Genomic DNA, 20,346 nt, shown 5'->3' with positions numbered 1-20,346 from the left:
AAGTGAGTCGATCACCCAGGACTCACTTTGTCTTGGCGATCTAATCTATGGAGCCGATAAGTCTTCTTCTCCCCGACGTCAATTCTACAGTCGGAGAGGAAGTTCGGGCCAGCCAATCGCTGCCTGGTTCGGGCCAGCCAATCGCTGCCTGGCTGGGCGGAACTTCCTCTCCGATTGTAGAATTGACGTCAGGGAGAGCATGCGTCGGCGTCGGCTTTGGGGCCTGTTATCCATTGGTGGGTCCTGTTCCCCGATGGCAGCGGCAGTGGCTTGGGGAACGGCAGGGAGAAAGAAAGAAAGGGGGCAGGCAGGGAAACAGAAGGAAAGAAGAGAAACAGAAAAAAAGAAAGAAAGGTCAGGGAGAGAGGAAGAAAAAGTTGGGGGAGGGAATGAGGTGTGGAGGAGAGAAAGCATACAGGCTGATAGAAGGGAAGAAAGATTGGATGCACAGTCAGAAGAAGAAAGTGCAACCAGAAATCACCAGACAAGGTAGGAAAAATGATTTTATTTTAAATTTAGCAAAGTGGAGGCAGTATTACCACAGTTTTCAAAGGAATTTGCCCAAATAACTTAATAGTTAACTGGGTAAATTCCCAGAGATGAAAACTTCCCTTCACTTACTATGCACAGTTCTGAATTTATATCTGCTGTCTATATTTTACAATATGGTCACCTTTTACTAAACCGCAATAGTGGTTTTTAGCGCAGGGAGCCTATGAGCGTCAAGAGCAGCGCTGGGCATTCAGCGCAGCTCCCTGCGCTAAAAACTGCTATTGTGGTTTAATAAAAAGGATGGAGGGTATATTTGTCTATTTTTGTATGCTATAAAAACCAAATACAGAGAGAGACTGAGAGCTGTTGACGAAGAGCTACGTGTGTGTCTTTCTTCGATTCCAGCCAGAATATCAGCTTTGTGTTCAGCCAAACAGGCCCAGGTTTCGCACTGAATAAAGTATTTTATAATTTTTATTTCATAATAAAGTAATTATAAAATACTTTCTTTGTGTTTATTTGATTCCTATTCAAGAGAATTACTTTATATATAGTCAATATAGGCAGAGAGTTAAATTTTTTAACATTTTCTAATGGTGGTGTGCCTCGTGATTTTTTTCATGAAACAAGTGTGCCTTTGCCCAAAAAAGGTTGAAAAACACTGCTCTAATGGAGCAAAATAATTCTGTAGGTGCAACAATTGTGAGGGTGGATGCTTCTGTATCACATGTCACAGTCTACCTGATCCTACTGTAATCCATTTATTCCTGGATTGTTTTATTCTTTGAGGCAGTGGTAAAATTGGTATGGCCTAAGGCAACCGGAATTATCCCAGTTGCCTTAAGCCCCTACTGTGGGAGGGGCCTTAGGCGCCTGGCCTAATCAGGCCCTAAGGCCTGCCATTCGGCGGATGGCAGGCCTGCTGGGCGGACGGGCTTGGGACCCGTCCATCCGGCCAAAGGATTTTTAGGTAAGGGATGGGTGTCGGGGGGTGAGGTGTTGCCGCTCACCAGGTGTGGGGGTGTCACGGGGTTCAGGGGGGTTGATAGGGAGTCATGGGGGGGTTGGTTTGTCATGGGCAGGAGGGGTTAGGCTCCCTCCTGCCCGTATTTTAGTGGAGGTGGAGGGGGTCGCATTTTGGCAGGAGAGATTGGCTATCTCTCCTCTGCAATAGCGATCCCCCACCACCCCGAACTGCGGCACTTTGGGGGCAGGATCGCGGCAGGGGAAATGAGGCATATCTCCTGCCGCGATCATTGTGGTGGGGGGTGGGCAGGTTGCCAGGGCTGCTGAGCTAATCGCGGCATCCACGATCAGCTCAGCGGCCCCTTTTACGGCACTTATACCTGTTTTGACTTGGTCTAAGTCAAAACGTATAAGTGCTGACTAGGCAACCTGTTGAAACTTTTGGTTATACCTGCTGTACGACTATATCAAAGTCAGCCAACCTCCCGCCTTTCCCCTCCACTAAAAACTCCTCTTTTCGCTCTATGCGTTTAGAGGCAGGGCAAAGGCCTAAGCTGGTTTTAGATATGTCTAAAACCAGCTTTGATTATCGGTACTTAATCGGTTTTTGATCGTACAAGTTCCGATTTAGGTCACTTTTTAGACATTTTGTTATTTTGATTATGAGCCCCATAGTGCATAGGTCCATAAGTACATATTTGCAAAGTCATTTTGCACTTTATTACATTGAAATACTCAATTACTATGGAAACCAGTACAGTATATGAACAGTATTTTATTTATTTTGTTTATATTTAAACGTGTGACATATATGGTGAAGCTTTTTGAAATAGATATACTTTATGCATGTTTTAAAAGTTGAGATTCAAGTAATAGTCCTTACATAATCAAATAAGGTATTCCATGATATCTGTCCAGCCACAGCAAACATATGGTTACAATAATCAAATAAGGCATTCCATGATGTCTGTCCATTCCACTGGCAATCAAATGCAACTTATATAGGATGGGAGTGGTGAATGGCGTAGTAAAGGGGGGCGCGAGGGGGGGTCAGTCTGCCCCCAGGCACCTATTTCGTGAGGGCATAGGTACCATCCTCCTCTCCTTCCCCTGCTCAATCCCCACCCCTACTGCCACGTGTGCGCACTGCGTCCCTCTCCCTTAACTCTGTAACGTTCCTGAGGTGGTGGCACACCTCCCCAGCCCTCTTCTCCATGCTTCTTACATCACATGCTCATTCCCTGCCCCTTCTTGCCACCCGTGCACCATTTCTCTTCCCCCACACCTCTGTAATGTTCTTGGTGTGATCAGCAACCCCCAACCTGCTGTCGCGCCAGCGCCGGCTCTTCCTTTGATTTTACTTCCTGGAACTGCGTCTAGGAAAATGACGGCAGAGGAAGAGCTAACACTGGCGTGACAGCAGGTTGGGGGTTGCTGATCATGCCAAGAACATTACAGAGGTGTGGGGGAAGAGAAATGGTGCACGGGTGGCAAGAAGGGGCAGGGAAGGAGCATATGATGTAGGAAGCATGGAGAAGAGGGCTGGGGAGGTGTGCCACCACCCCAGAAGCCTCTCTCCCACTGGGAGCAATGTGATCAAACTTACATGTATTGCTTTCCTTTAGCTACTGACATACATATTAACTGGGCTAACCAGTGCCTTTAATTCAAGCAAGCATAATTTCTGTAATGATTCAGCTTCTAGCTACTAAGAGATGAATATGGTCTTTTAAGACATACATCCAAAAAAGACAAAGCAGGTACAATCAATTCAAACTCTTATTATACAGTGAATCTCAAAGTCCATCTACAAGGCAATAAGGGCCATATTTTTTTTTAAAAAACAACACCCTAATTAGCTGCCACTAAGTTCCCTAATGCCTAGGGACGCCTAACAAAAACCCATGCCCACCCCAAATTGTTTCAATTAGCTTAAATGGCATAGTAATTGACCACACCATTGAAGTTAATTGATATATTTTTTAAATTAACCAATTAAGAGTTCTTTGCAGAACTGAGAATGGTGCCTAGTGACCCCTAAGTTGAGGCACCCTCCGACGCCTACCTGAAAAGTAAGCATGGTTAGGGCTGGAGAATAGGCACGGTTAACTTAGGCATCGCTAGGCATCCGAGTTAGGTGCCATTAAATTAGGCCTAGTAAAACCTGGCCTAATGTACTGGTACCCACCTCTATAGCGCCTAATGACACCAAAGTCTGCTTAGGCACTGCTGAGCGTGATTCTATAAGCGGCACCTAGAAGTTGACTGACAACCGCACAGAGCGATGCCTACAATGTAGGCGCACTTAGGTGCCATTTATAGAACCTGGCCCTAAATTGTTTATTCAAGCTTATATACCGCTACTAATGACTGGAACAGTCAAATCTGAGTGGTTTACATTAACGTTCCAATAGTGTCACAAAGCATGGGCTTCTGTGATGGTGTAACAAAACAGGGCTAATTACATGGGCTGTTGACATAGGGCTCCTTTTACAAAGGCGCGCTAGGGCCTTAACGCGCGGAATAGCGTGCGCTAAATTGCCGCATGTGCTAGCCGCTACTGCCTCCTTTTGAGCAGGTGGTAGATTTTCAGCTAGCGCGTGCTATAGCGTGCGCTAATCCGGTGCGTGCGTTAAAAATGCTAGCGCACCTTTGCAAAAGGAGCCTGTAGTGTTACAATGCATCCTCCTAAACCATTGGTTCTCAACCTTCCTAATGCCATGACCCTTTAATACAGTTCTTCATGTTGTGGTGACCCCCAACCATAAAATTATTTTCGTTGCTACTTCATAACTGTAATTTTGCTACTGTTAAGAATCATAATGTAAATATCTGATATGCAGGATGTATTTTCATTGTTATAAATTGAACATAATTAAAGCATAGTCATTAATCACAAAAACAATATGTAATTATATATTGTGAAATATTTATTTCTAATTACAAATAAATGTATGTGGGCGTATCTGCATGTGGGCGGACCCGCCTGGAGATGGATAGAGGAACGGTGTCACGGTTCCTAAGACCAGTGTTCTTCAACCTTTTGACACCTATGGACTGGCGAAAATAAAATAATTATTTTGTGGACTGACACCGGTCTGCGGACCGGCAGTTGAAGAACACTGGGCTAAGTCATGCCCATCTCCACTCAATCTCCGCCCCAGACCCCGCCCCCATAATAGTACCAATTGTAACACTATTTTTTCCATTCATTTTTCATATACACACAATATAATTGTATTAACAACACATAATGGTTAACCTCAAAATTAAAATACACAAAGCACACTGTATGATTTTTAACATTCATTCCTACCAGAAAACATATAACCCCATGCAAATGCAGGACCAAAAATCTAAAAGTACCAATATTACAAACAAACCCTAAGATGCAAGACTCTGCAAGCAGTATAACCCCAGAAGAAAAGAAAGAAATGCATTTCTTCCTGATCAGACAAATCAATCACTAAAAAAAAAAAAAAAGCATTTCCCCTACCATTGTCTCTCTCCCTCCATGTGCCTTGCCTTCTGGCCTGCCCCCCAGCCCCCCCCCCCCCAGTGTTATCTTTGGGCCGGTCCACTGTGTGATCAACGCAGTGTCTTCGGGCCGACTCCCTAAGTGCTGCATTGTACATAACTGTGGGCAGCGGCTCCTCACGCGCGTTCCGCGCCTCATCTGGAAGCCTTCCCTCTGATGTTGAGATGTCAGAGAGAAGGCTTCTGGTTCAGGCGCAGGCCGCGCGTAGGAGCGTTTTCCCACGACTTTGTGCATTGCAGCACTCAGAGAGCCGGCCCGAAGTCGCCGCGTTGATCGCGCCATGGATCGACGGCTGAAGAATGCTGTCTTGGGCCCGATGGACACCCTGGCCCTGCGGACTGGCACCTGTCCACGGACTGGCGGTTGAAGAACACTGCCTATGACCATCGGAAATATGTGTTTTCCGATGGTCTTAGGCGACCTCTGTGAAAGGGTTGTTCGACCCCCAAAGGGGTCATGACCCACAGGTTGAGAACCGTTGTCCTAATCTAATCTCATATCACATTCACCCTATGCTTAGCCACACAGCCACTCTCAAACCAGATATAAACCAAACTAAAATCTAACTATAAATATAGAATATAAACATAAACATAAGATATAAAATATAAATATAAAATACAACCCTCCCCCCAAATAAAAGCTAACACCACATAACAAATTAAATGCCTATGATGTGAATGTTAAGACTGTCAGTGTGCTGTATATTTATCCATTATAATACAAATGCATTAGATACTGTGATATGTGCATATCTTTGCTTGTGTTAAAGATTTTAGAGATGATGATCTAAATGAGAACAGAAGAATGCTTTGGGGAAAGAAGAAACAGACTTTCCAGAACAAGAACTTGACCTGCAATTTAAAAAAAATAGAGAGAACACCCCCAAAAGGTGTTGCATTACATCTGGGCTTAGTGCGTATAAAATCCTGTGTGCAAAATCTTATTAAGCCCAGATTTCAGTATACTTTAATTTTAAAAAAGGTACCTTAGTCCTGTGTACAAGTGTGAGCTAACTACTCTTTTGAACCAGGGTTTTCAAGGAGCAAGTGAAGGCTGATAAATGTGTTAATAACAGAGTGCTTAAATGTATAGAATACTAGTACTTATGCATGTGAATGTACACATATAAGTGCTGAGGGCTGTTCTATAGTTCATGGTTTATTGCCTTTATTTCTCCTTTAAGGCAAAGTACAAAAAAATGCATGATCTTAAAACCACAATATACAAACATAAATAAGACAAGAATAATCCACCAATCGGAACAAAACATCCATTAGACTTATAAATTAATTAAGCATGCAAACTGCTTAGTTTGGAAGTACAAAGGCACATTCACAAGGAAGAAGCATGGGTGGAGCAGAGAATATTGTAAATTTTGCACATAAATACCTCATTTGCGTATGCTCACTTATGATGATTTGGCAGAGGCTTGAGCGCCGGATGTGAGGTCTCTGTTAATAAGCTTCCTAGTGTACCAGTTCCACAGAAAACCAATTTTCAAATTATTATATTTTTTTTTTGGGGGGGGCGACTCATCTATACTGGTATCAGCAAGACGTCATCTATACTGGAAAATTAAGGAAGTCTCTTCCTTTCAAAATTACTGAGCTCTGGAATAATTTTCCTGTCCAGGTGCGTGATCTGGGCTCTCCAATTGTTCCAGAAACATCTGAAAACTTGGCTTTTTTTCAAAATTGTGATCTTTGCCTCCCTCTATATTATCCCTATCCCTATTGTATTCTTTTTAATTTTCTGTAAATCGTGCCGAGCTCTATTTTTATAGAGAAGATGTAGTATATAAGCCTAAGGTTTAGTTTAGTTTAAGATAGGTTATTTGCTATAAACCTAGGGGTTTCTTTTACTAAGGTGCACTAGCATTTTTAGCGCACGCACGAAATTATCGCATGCTAAACCATGCGGTACGCTTCTAGAATAATGCCAGATCAATGCTGGCATTAAGGTCTAGCACGTGCGGCAATTTAGCGTGCGCTATTCCGCGTGTTGAGGCCCTAACGCACCTTAGTAAAAGGAGCCCTAGGTTTTTATTAATTCGGTCTCATTGCATAAAATGGGACCTGGGCTAAAATAGCACAAGGTGGTAAAATAGCATCTCTTAATGGTAGTCCTATTGATAAGCCCCGCCGTATCCCCCCTTTTACAAAACTACAGCACAGTTTTTAGCGCTGGCCGTGGCAGTAACAGCTCTGACACTCGTAGAATTCCTATGAGCGTCGGAGCTGTTACCGCTGCAGTCAGCACTAAAATCCACATTATGGTTTTGTAAAAAGGGAGGGAGGGGGTTAGTGAGAAAACATGCTTAATGTTCTATGGCCCTTTTATAACTTTGATAAGTGGTATATACATACCTGAAATAAATAAAAAATAAAAATAATACTATTATAGAATGGGGGAAAGGTAACACTTTATAACTGTTCCTGTACCCAGATCGTGGCCTTTTCCAAACAGATAAATTAAACTATTCTGCAAAAAAATAAAAATTGTTAGAACTCTTATGGGCTTTATTATTTTTTTTTTTTAGATCTTTATTAATTTTCAAAACTAATACAAAGTGCCTTAAATTATACATACATTGATTACAAAATAAGCACTTAAATTCCATCAATAACAAAGAAGATAATAAATATTCCCTCCCATCCAACAATTTGATCAAGAAATGAACCAAAAAATATATCCCCCCAACCACCCACCCCGTCCTGGACATGTATAAAAATAAAGAAAATATTTGAAAACCAAGAAACTATGTTGAATTAACAAAGGATGTCAACGGGCCCCAGATCAAATTAAATACTTTGCTATCTGCATTCGTCTTTTCTTATGGGCTTTAAAAAAAACAAAAAACTTTTATGCAGTCAACACTGCTATTGACCAAACAAATGTTTTTTTTACTATCAGCCTTATTGTGTGTATTTACTGTACATGCCAGTTCTATCTATTGTGATGTCTGCAGCATTGAACTGTAATACAATCTACAATGGGTTAAAGTTATGTTTCATTGCAAAATTTCCATTGCAAATCTTGTAGAAATCTTACCCATATAGGGCTTAGTTCCAGCCATGGAGGAAGCTTTCTCTGATCCTTTCACAATAGTGGCTATGTTAAAATCGGTTATGTGAACATGTCCTGAAATACAAATGCAGAATTGTAAGTTAATAAATTGCTTTCTGAATCTCAAGTAACTCCAACCTATTTCATTTATAAATTGTCTGTTATGCCAAGTGGTTTGTAATAAACATACTACCAGTATATATAAAAGCATCAGTTACAAAACTCATATACAGACATGACTTGCCAATGCAAAAGTTCTTGAAGGCTCCCTTTAGTTAAACGGACTCATATTTGGGTTCCTTTAGATTCTAAAGTTTAGAAGAACAGATTCCTGTTTTAGCATTCCTCTCTTCCTGTCCCACACTCGCCCACCTATTTCAGTTCCCGTTTTTGTAATGGAAATTATCTGAAGAAAAAAACAATAATTTTCTTTTAATTTGACTCAATCAGATAAAGTTGATTTAATTCGGGAAAATTACAAGGGACAATTAGCAAAAGAAAGTATTGAAAGAAAACTTGAAAATAAATCTAAGTAAAAGCAAAAGCATTTGATCTCTGATTCCCATTATTTCTGTTATTATTTGCTATGTTAAAACTCAATGCCTATAATTTGTATTCGGTATTCATATTCAACCAAATACTATTTTTCATTATTCATATTTGACCGAATAGTATAAACAAGGGTGGTTTGAACGGTTTGGTTAAAAACAAACCAAGTTAAACAAATATATTTTTTTAACCTGTTATATTTCTCAACATCTTCCCCTTAGCGGTTATTAGTGCAGGGAGCGGCTCTCTGCCGCGCTGATTGCTCCGCACTGCTCCCAACACTCATAGAGTTCCTATAAACTATATTGCTGAAGGGTTGGCTCATTAACTACTTAGATTGGACGCCTAAAGCACTAGAGAATGACAAGGGGACCGTTTACCGTGGTAAACCATGGTCACTGCAGTAAATCAGCAGGAATGGAGACATTTGCAACAGGTTTACTGCAGGAATGGGGACAAGACCTTTCACTGTCCCGCGGGAATGGGGACAAGACTTTTCACCGCCCCGTGGGAGTGGTGAAAAGTTTTGCTTCTGTGGTAAAAAAAATTGCGCCCATGTCAGACTCGGCATCTCCTCCCCAGCTCGTCTTGCGCCTATTTTATCTTCAGGAGCCAGCCATGCCACGATGAAGACAGAAGGAACCCAAAACCAAATCCTGAGACCAATGTGATTTGAAGAATAAAATTACCATACGTATCCTGCTAGAACTGGTATTAGACATAACTGGGGACTGCAAAGCCTAGGCTGTGCTTCTTTAGCCTCCAGCTGGCTTAGGGCTCTCTCTCTGACCAGGGGGCATTTGCCCTAGTTGTTCGCCCCCTAACACTATTCCTGCCATGTGTGACTGAAGTATTCTGTTAGCTTGATTTTTCTATGTAGCATTCTGTAATAATTTGGTTTGTTCAATTTTCACAATAGTGGAGGGGATATTTGTGAAAGGGAGGGGAGACAGGGGTTTTGTTGATCCTTGCTCTGTATTATTTCTGTTTATAAAATGACAATTGTACAGAATATTGTCTCTTTTTATACTTTAATATAATAAGTTCAGTATAAAATCTTAACTATTCGAGGATTTTGCGGATAATATAATAAGTTCAGTATAAAATATTAACTATTCGAGGCTTTTGCGGATGGGATTTGACAGTTTGCAAGGTGGGGATGGGGACTGAGCTCGTGGGGACGGGGCAAGGACGGGGACCGAGCTCGCGGGGACAGGGTGGGAACGGTGATAAATTTTTTTCCCCATGTCATTCTCTATAAAGCACACCTAACTTTAAGCATGACTAAGTGCCCTTTATAGAATCGGGGAATATATATATATATATATATATATATATATATATATAAAGAGAGAAATGTATATATAATGCAGATACATAAATATATAGTAATAAAACATCAGTGCTTGAAAACCATTACAGTGGTTTTATTGGTTTTGTCCATGAATTCAAGTCCTTCCCAAGGACCTAAGAATTGTAGACATATTGTCGTAAAATATATGCAGAGGCTCAGAGGCTGTGAGTGAATGTATGTGTGTATTTGTACAATTATTTGACATTTCATTACATGCCTGAATTCATTTATAGGATGAAGTAGAACTATTGTCATTACAAAGCAATTTGTACATCTTGTTCTTTATACTGAGAAAGAATGGGCGACTTAAGGTGCAAATATGGAAACAGCTTTGAATATATGCAAGTCATGAAACTTTAACCAGGTGCCATCTGGAATAGCCAGCTGGGCTCAGAAATAATCATCTACAAAATATTTGTGCTCTCTCTTCTCAGAAAGAGGAGGGCCATGGATGGCAACCTTCAGTAATTTATTACAATGCTTGACCACAATATAGCAGTTTATTGCTCTATCCCCACCCCGATCTTTTTTTTTTTTTTTTTTACAAAATTGCACTAGCGTTTTTAGTGCTAGCTGTGGCGGTAATAGCTCCGATGCTCATAGTCTTCTATGAGCATCGGAGCCATTACCACTATGGCCGGTGCTAAAATCCGCACTACAGTTTTGTAAAGGGGGGGAGGGGTTAAGTCTGAAATTTCTTTTTCATCTTTGCAAAATCTTGTGTCAAGAAATGCAACTGTGATGTCTAAAATTTTCTTTTTTACTGTTGCCTAGATAAGCTTAAATTTTGGGTTATTCAAAAGGCAAAGGACACTTGGCCTTTTACCCTAGAGTCAAGCAACCTTAGTTCCATGAGACTACCACTAGTTCCATTTTGAACTTGGCTCAGTGAGGTGAAGGAGCGACTGGGGATTGTGCCCACCCTGAACCTACTAGACACCAAAGGTACTAAAGGTAGATTATGAAGGACACTAAAGGTAGATTATGAAGGGCCTATGGGAGAATGGGGGTGCTCTTAAGGTTGGGGGCAACAGGGAGTGTACCATATATTTGAGGAGGGGTATTTGGAGGGGATCTTTGGGAAAGTGGCCTTGTTTTCAGGAAACAGATTAGGGGGAAGGGTGGCCTAGGGGTTAGAACTATGGCTTCAGCACTCTGAGGCTGTGGGTTCAAGCCCAGCACTGGTCCTTGTGATCCTCAGCAAGTCACTCAATTCTCCATTGCCACAGGTACATTAGGTAGATTGTAAGCCTACCAGAACAGATAGGGAAAAATTATTGAGTACAGTACCTGAATGTAAAGACCAGTGGTCCCCAACCCTGTCCTGGAGGACCACCAGGCCAATCAGGTTTTTGGAATAGCCCTATTGAATATGCCTGAGAGAAATTTCCATATAATGGATGTGACAGGCATGCAAATATGCCTCATGCATATTCATTAGATCTATCCCAAAAACCCAATTGGCCTGGTGGTCCTCCAGGACAGAGTTGGGGACCACTGACTTAGACAACTTCCATTGATATAGTCACAAAAATAACTAATAAACTTTGAAACTATAAAAAGCATCTCAGGAGCATCATAGTTAACCCTGTCCTCATGAAAGCAGGTGGATAATATGATCCTCAATTTCTGACTTAGGAACTTAAAAAACAAGAGATCCTGAGTGTCAAGTAAATCAATTGCCATCAAGGGCAGAAGATAGAAACAGAACACAAAGATGCCAATAGTACAGGCTAGATATCAGTCATATTGTAGATGGCAGAACATCCACAGCTAATCATTACAGGTGGTGACAATATACAACTAATGAGGTAAGAAAAGCACTGTCACTGTGCCAGGAAACTGGATTTATTTTCTTCCCTTTTTACCATCTTTTTCTCTTGGCTTATCATGTTGGCTAATCATGTGCTTTCTTTTTCTTTTCTATTTCTTTGGTAACATTTATTTCTTCAGTGACTTCCTCTAGCATGTGAAATGTCCTGGTATCTTCTGTTGCCTTCCGTTTGTCATCCTTATCTTCTCTTCTTATCCTATTCCCTTGCTATTGTGGTTTCCCTTTCATTTTTTTTCACTCACATTTCTGCTTTGACCTTTTCTGCTTCATTTTTCTCCTATTTCCTCTCCTCTCACCCTCCTCTTTACTCTTTACCAGTTTCTCTATGATACGTTTGTTTGCTTTTGTGCTACCAAACAGAGGTATCAGGAATGTGCTCCTCTGAGGTTTCCGCTGACATCTTATTCTGATCCCTTCCTTCTTTCATTTCTGAAGGCATAATGGTATTTCCAATTCTTCATTCTTAGACCTGTTCCTAATTCCATTTCTCTTTAATTTCTAGGTAATAAACAAAAATAAAACAAAGAAAAGAAGATGATACCTTTTTTATTGGACTAACTTCATTTCAATGACAGTCTCACTAAAAGAGGGAAGAGGTGGGTTAGGTGAGAAACAGGGATTGCTGGATAGGTGAGAGACATGGAGAGATGGATGTGTGATAAGAGGGTGACAAAGTAGTATAATTTTATGGTTTAAAGAGTAATAGAAAATTCAGATCTTTAATTCCTTTCTGGTGAGCGTCAAAATATTTCATCATTTTGAAATTATACTGTTTGTCACTTTCTAATCACCCTTCTATTTCTTCCTGTCTCTCACCCACCCAGTTCTCCCTGTTTTTCAAATTACCCACTACTATCCTCTTCCTGTGAGACTGTTATTGAAATGCTGCTATTGAAGGCATTGCCTTCAAGAGATAATCAAAAAATATGTTGGTCCAATAAAAAGGTACTACCACACCAATTTACTCTTTAATTTCTGCTAGGCTATCTGATCCCATCCTCCAAGTATTTCAAAGTTTGTATTTAAACTGAAAGAAATTGATGAAAGAAATACAGTGTGGGGTTAATAATTTAAAAAAAAAAAAAGTCTAAAAAGTGTCCTAAATGGCTACTTGGACGATCAAAAAGCCTGATCGTCCAAGTACCCATAACCAAAGCTGGTTTTTAGACGTATCTAAAAACAGCTTAGGCCTTTCCCCTGCCTCTAGACGCACAGATAGAAAAGAGGTGTGTTTAGAGGAGGGGAAAGGGTGGGCAGTGGGCAGGAGGTGGGCCGACCTACAACAGATATAACCAAAACATTTACAGGTTGCCTAGTCGGCACTTAGACCTTTTTGACTTAGACGTAGTCAAACCAGGTCTAAGTGCCGAAAAAGGGGCCGCTGGGCTGATGGCCGCTGGCGCCATCAGTTCAGCGGCCCGGCAACCTACCCACCACAACCATCGCGTCAGGAGAGATGCCTCATCTCCCCTACCCGATGCCAATACTCCTCTACCCGAACTGCCGTGACCCGCGGCAGGAGAGATGCTCTATCTCTCCTGCCGCGGGTTGCGGCAAGTTCCGGTAGAGGAGTGATGGCATCGCGGTAGGGGAGATGAGACATCTCTCCTGCCGCGATCCATCACCCCCCTCATCGCAATTAACATCAGGCCAGGAGAGAGCCCAAGCTCTCCTGGCCCCGGCGACCCCCGACTCGAGTGGGCCAGGAAAGAGCCCAAGCTCTCCTGGCCCCAGCGACCCCCCGACTGGATTGGGCTAGGTAATTGAGGCCAGCAGCGTGCTAGATTTTAAGAAAAAAAATGGGATAAGCATGTGGGATCACTTCAAGGAAGAACTTAGGGGGGTGGATCATTAGAGTGGGCAGACTTGTTGGGCCGTGGCCCTTTTCTGCCATCATATTCTATGTTTCTATATTTATCGGATACATGTGCATACACTTGGTTGAAAAATCAAACTGATTGGCAAATTTGCACATTCCAATTATCCCAGGCTAGATCCCTTTGAGGACTGGATCTGCAGACTTCTTTCAAAGAAAGGGGATGTGTGAATGAGTACAAACATAAGAAAACAAAGATTTCCACATAAACTGTAGCTGAAAACAAAGAGAATGGAGACTTCTTTCTCTGAGTTTTCATGTATGAACGAGTGACATGGCTACCACAGCGAATCCAGTCACAGGCAAAGAAACTAATTCAATAAAATCTTTCCTATAAACACCAAACTGGAGAAAAGTCTTAAGCCTAGATTCACTAAACTCACCGTTAGGCGATTCGTGGCCGAGTCATGCCGAGTGACCGATTCACAACAGCTTCAGCATGCAAATGATGAGATTGGACGCATGCTCTACAATGATCGAGACGCATGCGCTGATTATCCTTGTTGGTTGTAGATGAGATTTGCACATGCGCTTGCTCTTCGCAGAAGCGAGGTCAAAATAAAGGGGGAGGGGTGGCTGCAGTTTACTACTTGTTGCTGGCCCTACGAGTGGACATATTTAAAAGGAATCATTTCAGTGCAGCCAGAACAGAACATGCTTGTGTGGGAACAGAACACGCTTTAAACCCGTGGGTTAAAACCACAAGCTCGCACTGGCCATCTTTTTCATTCACTCTGGATATTTTTGTCTGGCTGTCTCCTTCACTCACTTTACTGGATCGTGGAGAGGTAGAGCCTTCGGCACTGTCTCTTTTCACTTTAGCTCCCCATTTACTCTGGCAGCCAAAGTCAGACCCACACCCCGCCCGCTGTCATACTCTCCCTGCAGATGCCACTGCTCTGAGCCCAGGGAGGAGCGAGAGGAAGCCCTGCCATTGCCAGAGAGGGGAGGGAGGAGAGGTCCCGAGAAAAGAGGAGGAGAACAGGCAGGCAGGGCAGGGTTCGTTGAACCTTCGCTCTTTAGTATTTATTTTATTTTTATGGTTGTTTTGGACTTCAGGGCGGCAGAGAGCAGGAGAGTCAGCAAGGACAGTAAAGCGACGGGTCCTCATTAGTCACTACTTCATTTCAGATCAGCAAACCCAGTCAGTGTTCCCTCTTCTGTTTTGTGAATCGATGGCTTCCTACTTATGCATGCCATTTCCCCTCATTTGCATGGGTGGATCGGATCAGGTGGTAGATTGATCAGGCAAAAGGTTAGTGAATGGAGTCGGGGAACGCTCGCAAACTGGTCGGGACACGATCGGTGAGTTTAGTGAATCTAGCCCTTAGTAAATCTGGTCCATGATCTCAAACTGTCTTTGTTAATCTATTGCACCCTCTATGCTATGAAACATTAGTTCATAGAATTGGGAGTAGAAAGAGTTATCAGAAATTAGCCAACACTAGCTTCTCATCTTTCAGAGCACCAGCTTCCATTTGCTTGTACTGTATCTCTATATGGCCCTGACCTTCAGAAATAAAACTAATTATGCAAATTGCCAATTGCATTATGCATCATCATTGATGACTTTCACAGCCAAAGGAAAATAATGCTAAGTGAACTTCAATTTTATCCACCAGGGACTCTCAGCCAGGCTTTCCCATGTCCTCAGTCAACTGTGCCTATTCTCTGCTCTTAACCAAGCCTTATTTTCAGGTAAGTCCAGCAAATCAGCTCAAATTAGTCTTCAGACTTCCACTTACTTAAACCAGCATAAACTATATAAGAAAGTCTTATAATTTATTTATATATTCTACCAGACCTCAGCGGTACCGTCTGCATGCCACTAAACATTTAGAACATACAGAGCATTGGCACCCCTAATCGTCATCGATCCTGATTTAAAATCTGCGGGGAGCATGAGCAGGTAGATTGAAGGGGGCTTTCCTTGATACAGCCCTTAGGGGCGAAACGTAGGACTACGTCGGAGTGCATACCCCCACCCGCGTAGCAGAAGATGAGTATATCTCTTAAAATATCTAAAAATATTTAAAAATATCTAAAACAATATAAAATATTTATACATATAAGTGACCGATAATGATTAGGGGTGCCAATGCTCTGTATGTTCTAAATGTTTAGTGGCATGCAGATGGTACCGCTGAGGTCTGGTAGAATATATAAATAAATTATAAGACTTTCTTATATAAGAACATAAGAACATAAGCAGTGCCTCTGCCGGTCAGACCATAGGTCCATCCTGCCCAGCAGTCCGCTCACGCGGCGGCCCAAACAGGTCACGACCTGTCTGAATCACTAGAAGGGGCTCCCTTGCCACCTTGGTATTTCGTTTAAGTCCTGCCTTCCTATCGAAGTCCTAGCCCTCCAGTCTTGCACATGCACGACCTGGTTGGTTTATACTCATTACCTGGTTAACATTCTATACTTGTGTTACATCCCAGCTCCTCCCTCAGTATCCCACGATCCCTTTATCCGTCAGGAATCTGTCCAATATAGTTTATACTTTTCAGGTAAGCATCATTAAGCATCAGAAGGCGCCTCCACTTTTTTTTTTTTTTAAATCAAATGTTCAAGTAACTTTGATGGCGCAGTCAATTACCATGCCATTTAAGCTAATTGATTGCATTTACGGTTAGGTGCAGATTTTAGTTAGGCATCGCTAGGTGGCCTCAATTACAGCACCTAGCAGCGTCTAACTATGACGCTATTTATAGAATCAGGGCCTTTGTGTTCATTCACTAGGGCTTCATTACATTATGATCTTCACATAATACCATGGATCCAACTTTATTTATTTAAAAATTTATATATCGCATAAAAACTGTGCGGTTTACAAATTTACATGCCTACATGTTAAAAATGCTAAACATGTTTATATAAGACAAACACAATAAAACATTAACTAACGATATCGTTATTAACACCTTCTTTTAAATTCATCCTACAAGATGGAAAGACAAAGGGCTCCTTTTACAAAGGTGCGCTAGCGGTTTTCGCACGCGCTAAAATGCCGCGCGAGCTAGACGCTACCGCCTCCTTTTAAGCTGGCGGTAATTTTCAGCTAGCATGCGCTAATCTTGTGCGTGCGCTAAAAACACTAGCACACCTTATAAAAGGAGCCCAAAATCCCATAAAAACATTTACAGGACAGGAAAGCATTAACAGAAAATAGCATTAGCACATGAGGATATTGAGAAATAATTGTGTTTTCAATATTTTCTTAAAGTTCAGTCTCCCATCACAGAATCGCAGAATACAAGGTAGTGCATTCCAGACAGCATTGTTGCCCCAATCTTAACATGAATCTTACCCTCCAAACTCAACTTCATACTATTTTCAGATCTCAAACATATTCTGGGTTGATAGATTTCAAAAAACTCCTTTAGTGCCATTGGAGAAACGTGATATAAGATTTGTTGTACGATTGAAAGAATCTTAAACTGTACTCTCTGCTGCATAGGCAACCAATGCAATTGTTTCAACACTGGGGGTTATACGAGTCATTCTTGAAACCCCAGTAATCAATTTTGCAGCAGAGTTAACTAACATCTTCACTTTAGTAACTCCCAAATAAAGAGAATTGCTAATGCCTCAGAGAAGTATCAGTATTATTATCTCAGGTACACTCTTTTAAAAATTATCTGCTTATATTAATTTAAGTAATACCATATACTTTAAAATTTGTCTCTCCTTTTGTCTTTCAGGTTCCACAATGTGATCTCATCTGTAAAATCTTGTAAACAGACCATTTCTTTCTTTCTTTACTTTCTTCTCTATCATTGTTTTTTTCTTTGGCTATATGTTTATATTTTTGTTCATTATAACTACAGGGTGTACCCTCAAATTTTTTAAATTTAGGTACTCGTTTCTTCCCAGGACACTCTTGTGTTGGCTAGCTACAGATCAACTTGACAAGGATATCTCAATGGTAAATATTTTCTCACTTTTCCGTGTATCTTCTTTCTTCTTTGTTCCTACTGCCTATCTTCACAAACTAAACAAGAATATAGCTCTCTTCCCATGTGTTTATTTAGATTCAGTTATCTATCTTTCCCCCACCAAAAAAAAGATTTGATAATTAAAATGCCCTATCTAGCCTTCTTAAATAATATTTATTTTGCCATTGTCAGCCTTATTTCAGCCTGTTGAGCTTTAACTTTCTTCTATTACTCAGACCCTAAATTTTTTTCTTATACCTGTATATTGTAAACTATAACCCCAACCCCCCCCCTTTCTATTTATTTATTTAATTCACTTTTATGAAGTTGCATTAGCATTTTTTTTATCACCAGCCGCAGCAGTAAAAGTTCTGATGCTCATTGGAATTCTATCAGCATTGGAGCTTTTACCACCATGGCTGGCGATAAAAAACGCTAACATGGCTTCATAAAATGGGGGGTATGTTTGATCAGTGCTTTTATATGTATATATATTTTTTATAATTCATCACTGGCTGTCATTGACACTGACTTTAAAACAAGCATTTCTCTTCCACTCTCCAACTCTGTTATTGAACTTGCTTGGAATATTTAAAAATTCATTTTCTTTCTCTGTCAGGCTTCTGTTCTGACTTTCAGAAGTAGGCACAGCTTAGCTGACAAATAAATAATGCTGCGGCCTTTGTTTATAAATACTGTAAGATTTATCAGGGTTTGGTAGATCACAACCTTTTCTATAAGTTTCGCTAGATAAGGCAAATTAGCAATGAAGCAAAAACTATGGGAGGATGTATGAAGATGTTTGGGGTATTTTTTTTTTTTTGTAGAGAAATTATAGAAATTTTTTGACGGTTTGGGAGCCATTGATAAATTATTGTAAGGAATGATAACTGTCTTGATTGTATTTTTGGTCATTGCATTATACATATCCAGGGTGGGCGGGAGGTGGAGGGTGCTACATGGTTATTTTAAATTGGTTAAAATTAGGAAAAGTTTTATGTAATTTTATTATTATTTTATTATTAATGAAGTGGGTGGGAGGGTTAAAATGATTGTTCAGGTATATTTATTAGTTCAAAGTTCTTTTCTTGTACTATTATATGTATGTATAATTGGTTTGCACTATGGATGTTTGAAAATCAATAAAGAATTTAAAAAAAATAAATAAATAAAGGTTGAATCACAGATTTATTTACAAATCTTATGACCTATACTTTGCTTGAGATTAAAGTTGACTAAGATGAAGCTCCTCAGAGAATCAATGAAAGAGCTTATTTTCTAGAGAAAAACTGGAACAATGTCAGATCTGGTTAAATCAAGCAGCAGAAAGAGCAGCAGTCTATACAGAAGTGCATGCAAAATAATTTTATTTTGTTTAGTTTTTGTTGCCATTTGCAGACTTTTTCATTTTGCTCCAGTTTGGTTTTATAAAAATTTTTTTAGAACACATCTGAAGAAGAATGATACTGAAACAATAAGAAAAAAAGCCCATAGATGTTCAAACCTACCCTGAGCTGGCTCTTGTTGGCCAAGATTATCAGAAATATAAACACTAAATATAAAAATGTAACAACATAAGAGTTGGAAACCCAAAAGAATCGTGGAAACAGGAAAGGATTCGACAAAATGGAACAGAGAAAGCAGTTATTTACAATGTCCAATGTGACACGGACAATAGGACATACACTGAAGCTGAGGGGGGACAGGTCCAGGAAGGATATCAGGAAGTTCTGTTTTATGCAGCGAGTGGTGGACACCTGGAATGCTCTCCCAGAGGAAGTAATTGCAGAATCCACCGTTCTAGGATTTAAGGGTAAACTAGATGCACATCTCCTTAAGAGTAGCATAGAGTGATACTGGTAAGGGTAAATTAGATGCACATCATCCCTTGAGAAGTGATATGGGGACTAAAACTATGCCAGGGTACATCTGGCGGGGCCTCCGCATGTGCGGATCACCGGACTTGATGGAAACAGGGTCTGATCCGGAGATGGCAATTCTTATGTTCTTATGTTTATCCTATGAATAAGCAATGGATTTCTCCAAATCCATCTCAATAATGACTTATGAACTCTCCTTTTAGGAAGTTATAAAAAACTTTTTAAAAACCCTGTTAAGCTAACTGCTTTCACAACATTATCTGACAATGAATTCCTGGCGTTTTTGTTCTCCGAAACACAGTACTGTGTCAGTCCACAGTTTGTGTAAGTCTAAGGTGACCATATGTCCCGTTTTCAATGGGACCGTCCCGTTATTGGACAGCTGTCTATATTTTGCACTATATTTGTCTATTTTTCTATAGTTACTGAGGTGGCATTGCATATTTTAAAATCATCTGCCTTGACATCTTTGAAAAACCCCTAAATATAAATGATAATTAACATGCATATAGTGTGCTTTGTGTTTTTTAAAATGTTATGATTACCATTATGAATTAATAAGATATTATGTGTACATGAAAAATGAATGGAAGAGATTGGGGGTGGGGCTAGGGCGTGATTTGGGTTGGGGCGGGTCTAGGGTGGGATTGGGGGGCGGGACTGACAATTAATAGATGTCCCGTTTTGATAAAAAAAATAAGTGGTCATGTTATGTATGTCCTACATTGGAATAAACGAGCCTTTTTATATCACTGACTTTTTTGTGGAGTGCCTATTGGTTAACAACATGTATTAGTTGATATACATACCCATAGGTTTTCCTCATTGGTTAATAATAGATTAGGTT

General features: G+C 40.7%; 1 protein-coding gene across 1 annotated transcript in view; it reads right to left on the bottom strand.

Moving 5' to 3' along the window:
• The window catches only part of STK32B (serine/threonine kinase 32B), a 353,804-nt gene that overhangs the window by 115,299 nt on the left and 218,159 nt on the right, over window positions 1-20,346 (bottom strand). The window contains exon 6 of the mRNA XM_033949387.1: window positions 8,051-8,140. Coding sequence (XP_033805278.1) covers window positions 8,051-8,140 — 90 coding nt within the window. The remainder of the gene's footprint in view (window positions 1-8,050; window positions 8,141-20,346) is intronic.

This window comes from Geotrypetes seraphini, chromosome 1 (genome assembly GCF_902459505.1).
Source record: "Geotrypetes seraphini chromosome 1, aGeoSer1.1, whole genome shotgun sequence".
Classification (NCBI taxonomy): Eukaryota; Metazoa; Chordata; class Amphibia; order Gymnophiona; family Dermophiidae; genus Geotrypetes; species Geotrypetes seraphini.
Note: the sequence above shows the minus strand (reverse complement) of the source record. Positions and strands in the feature narration are given on the sequence as shown.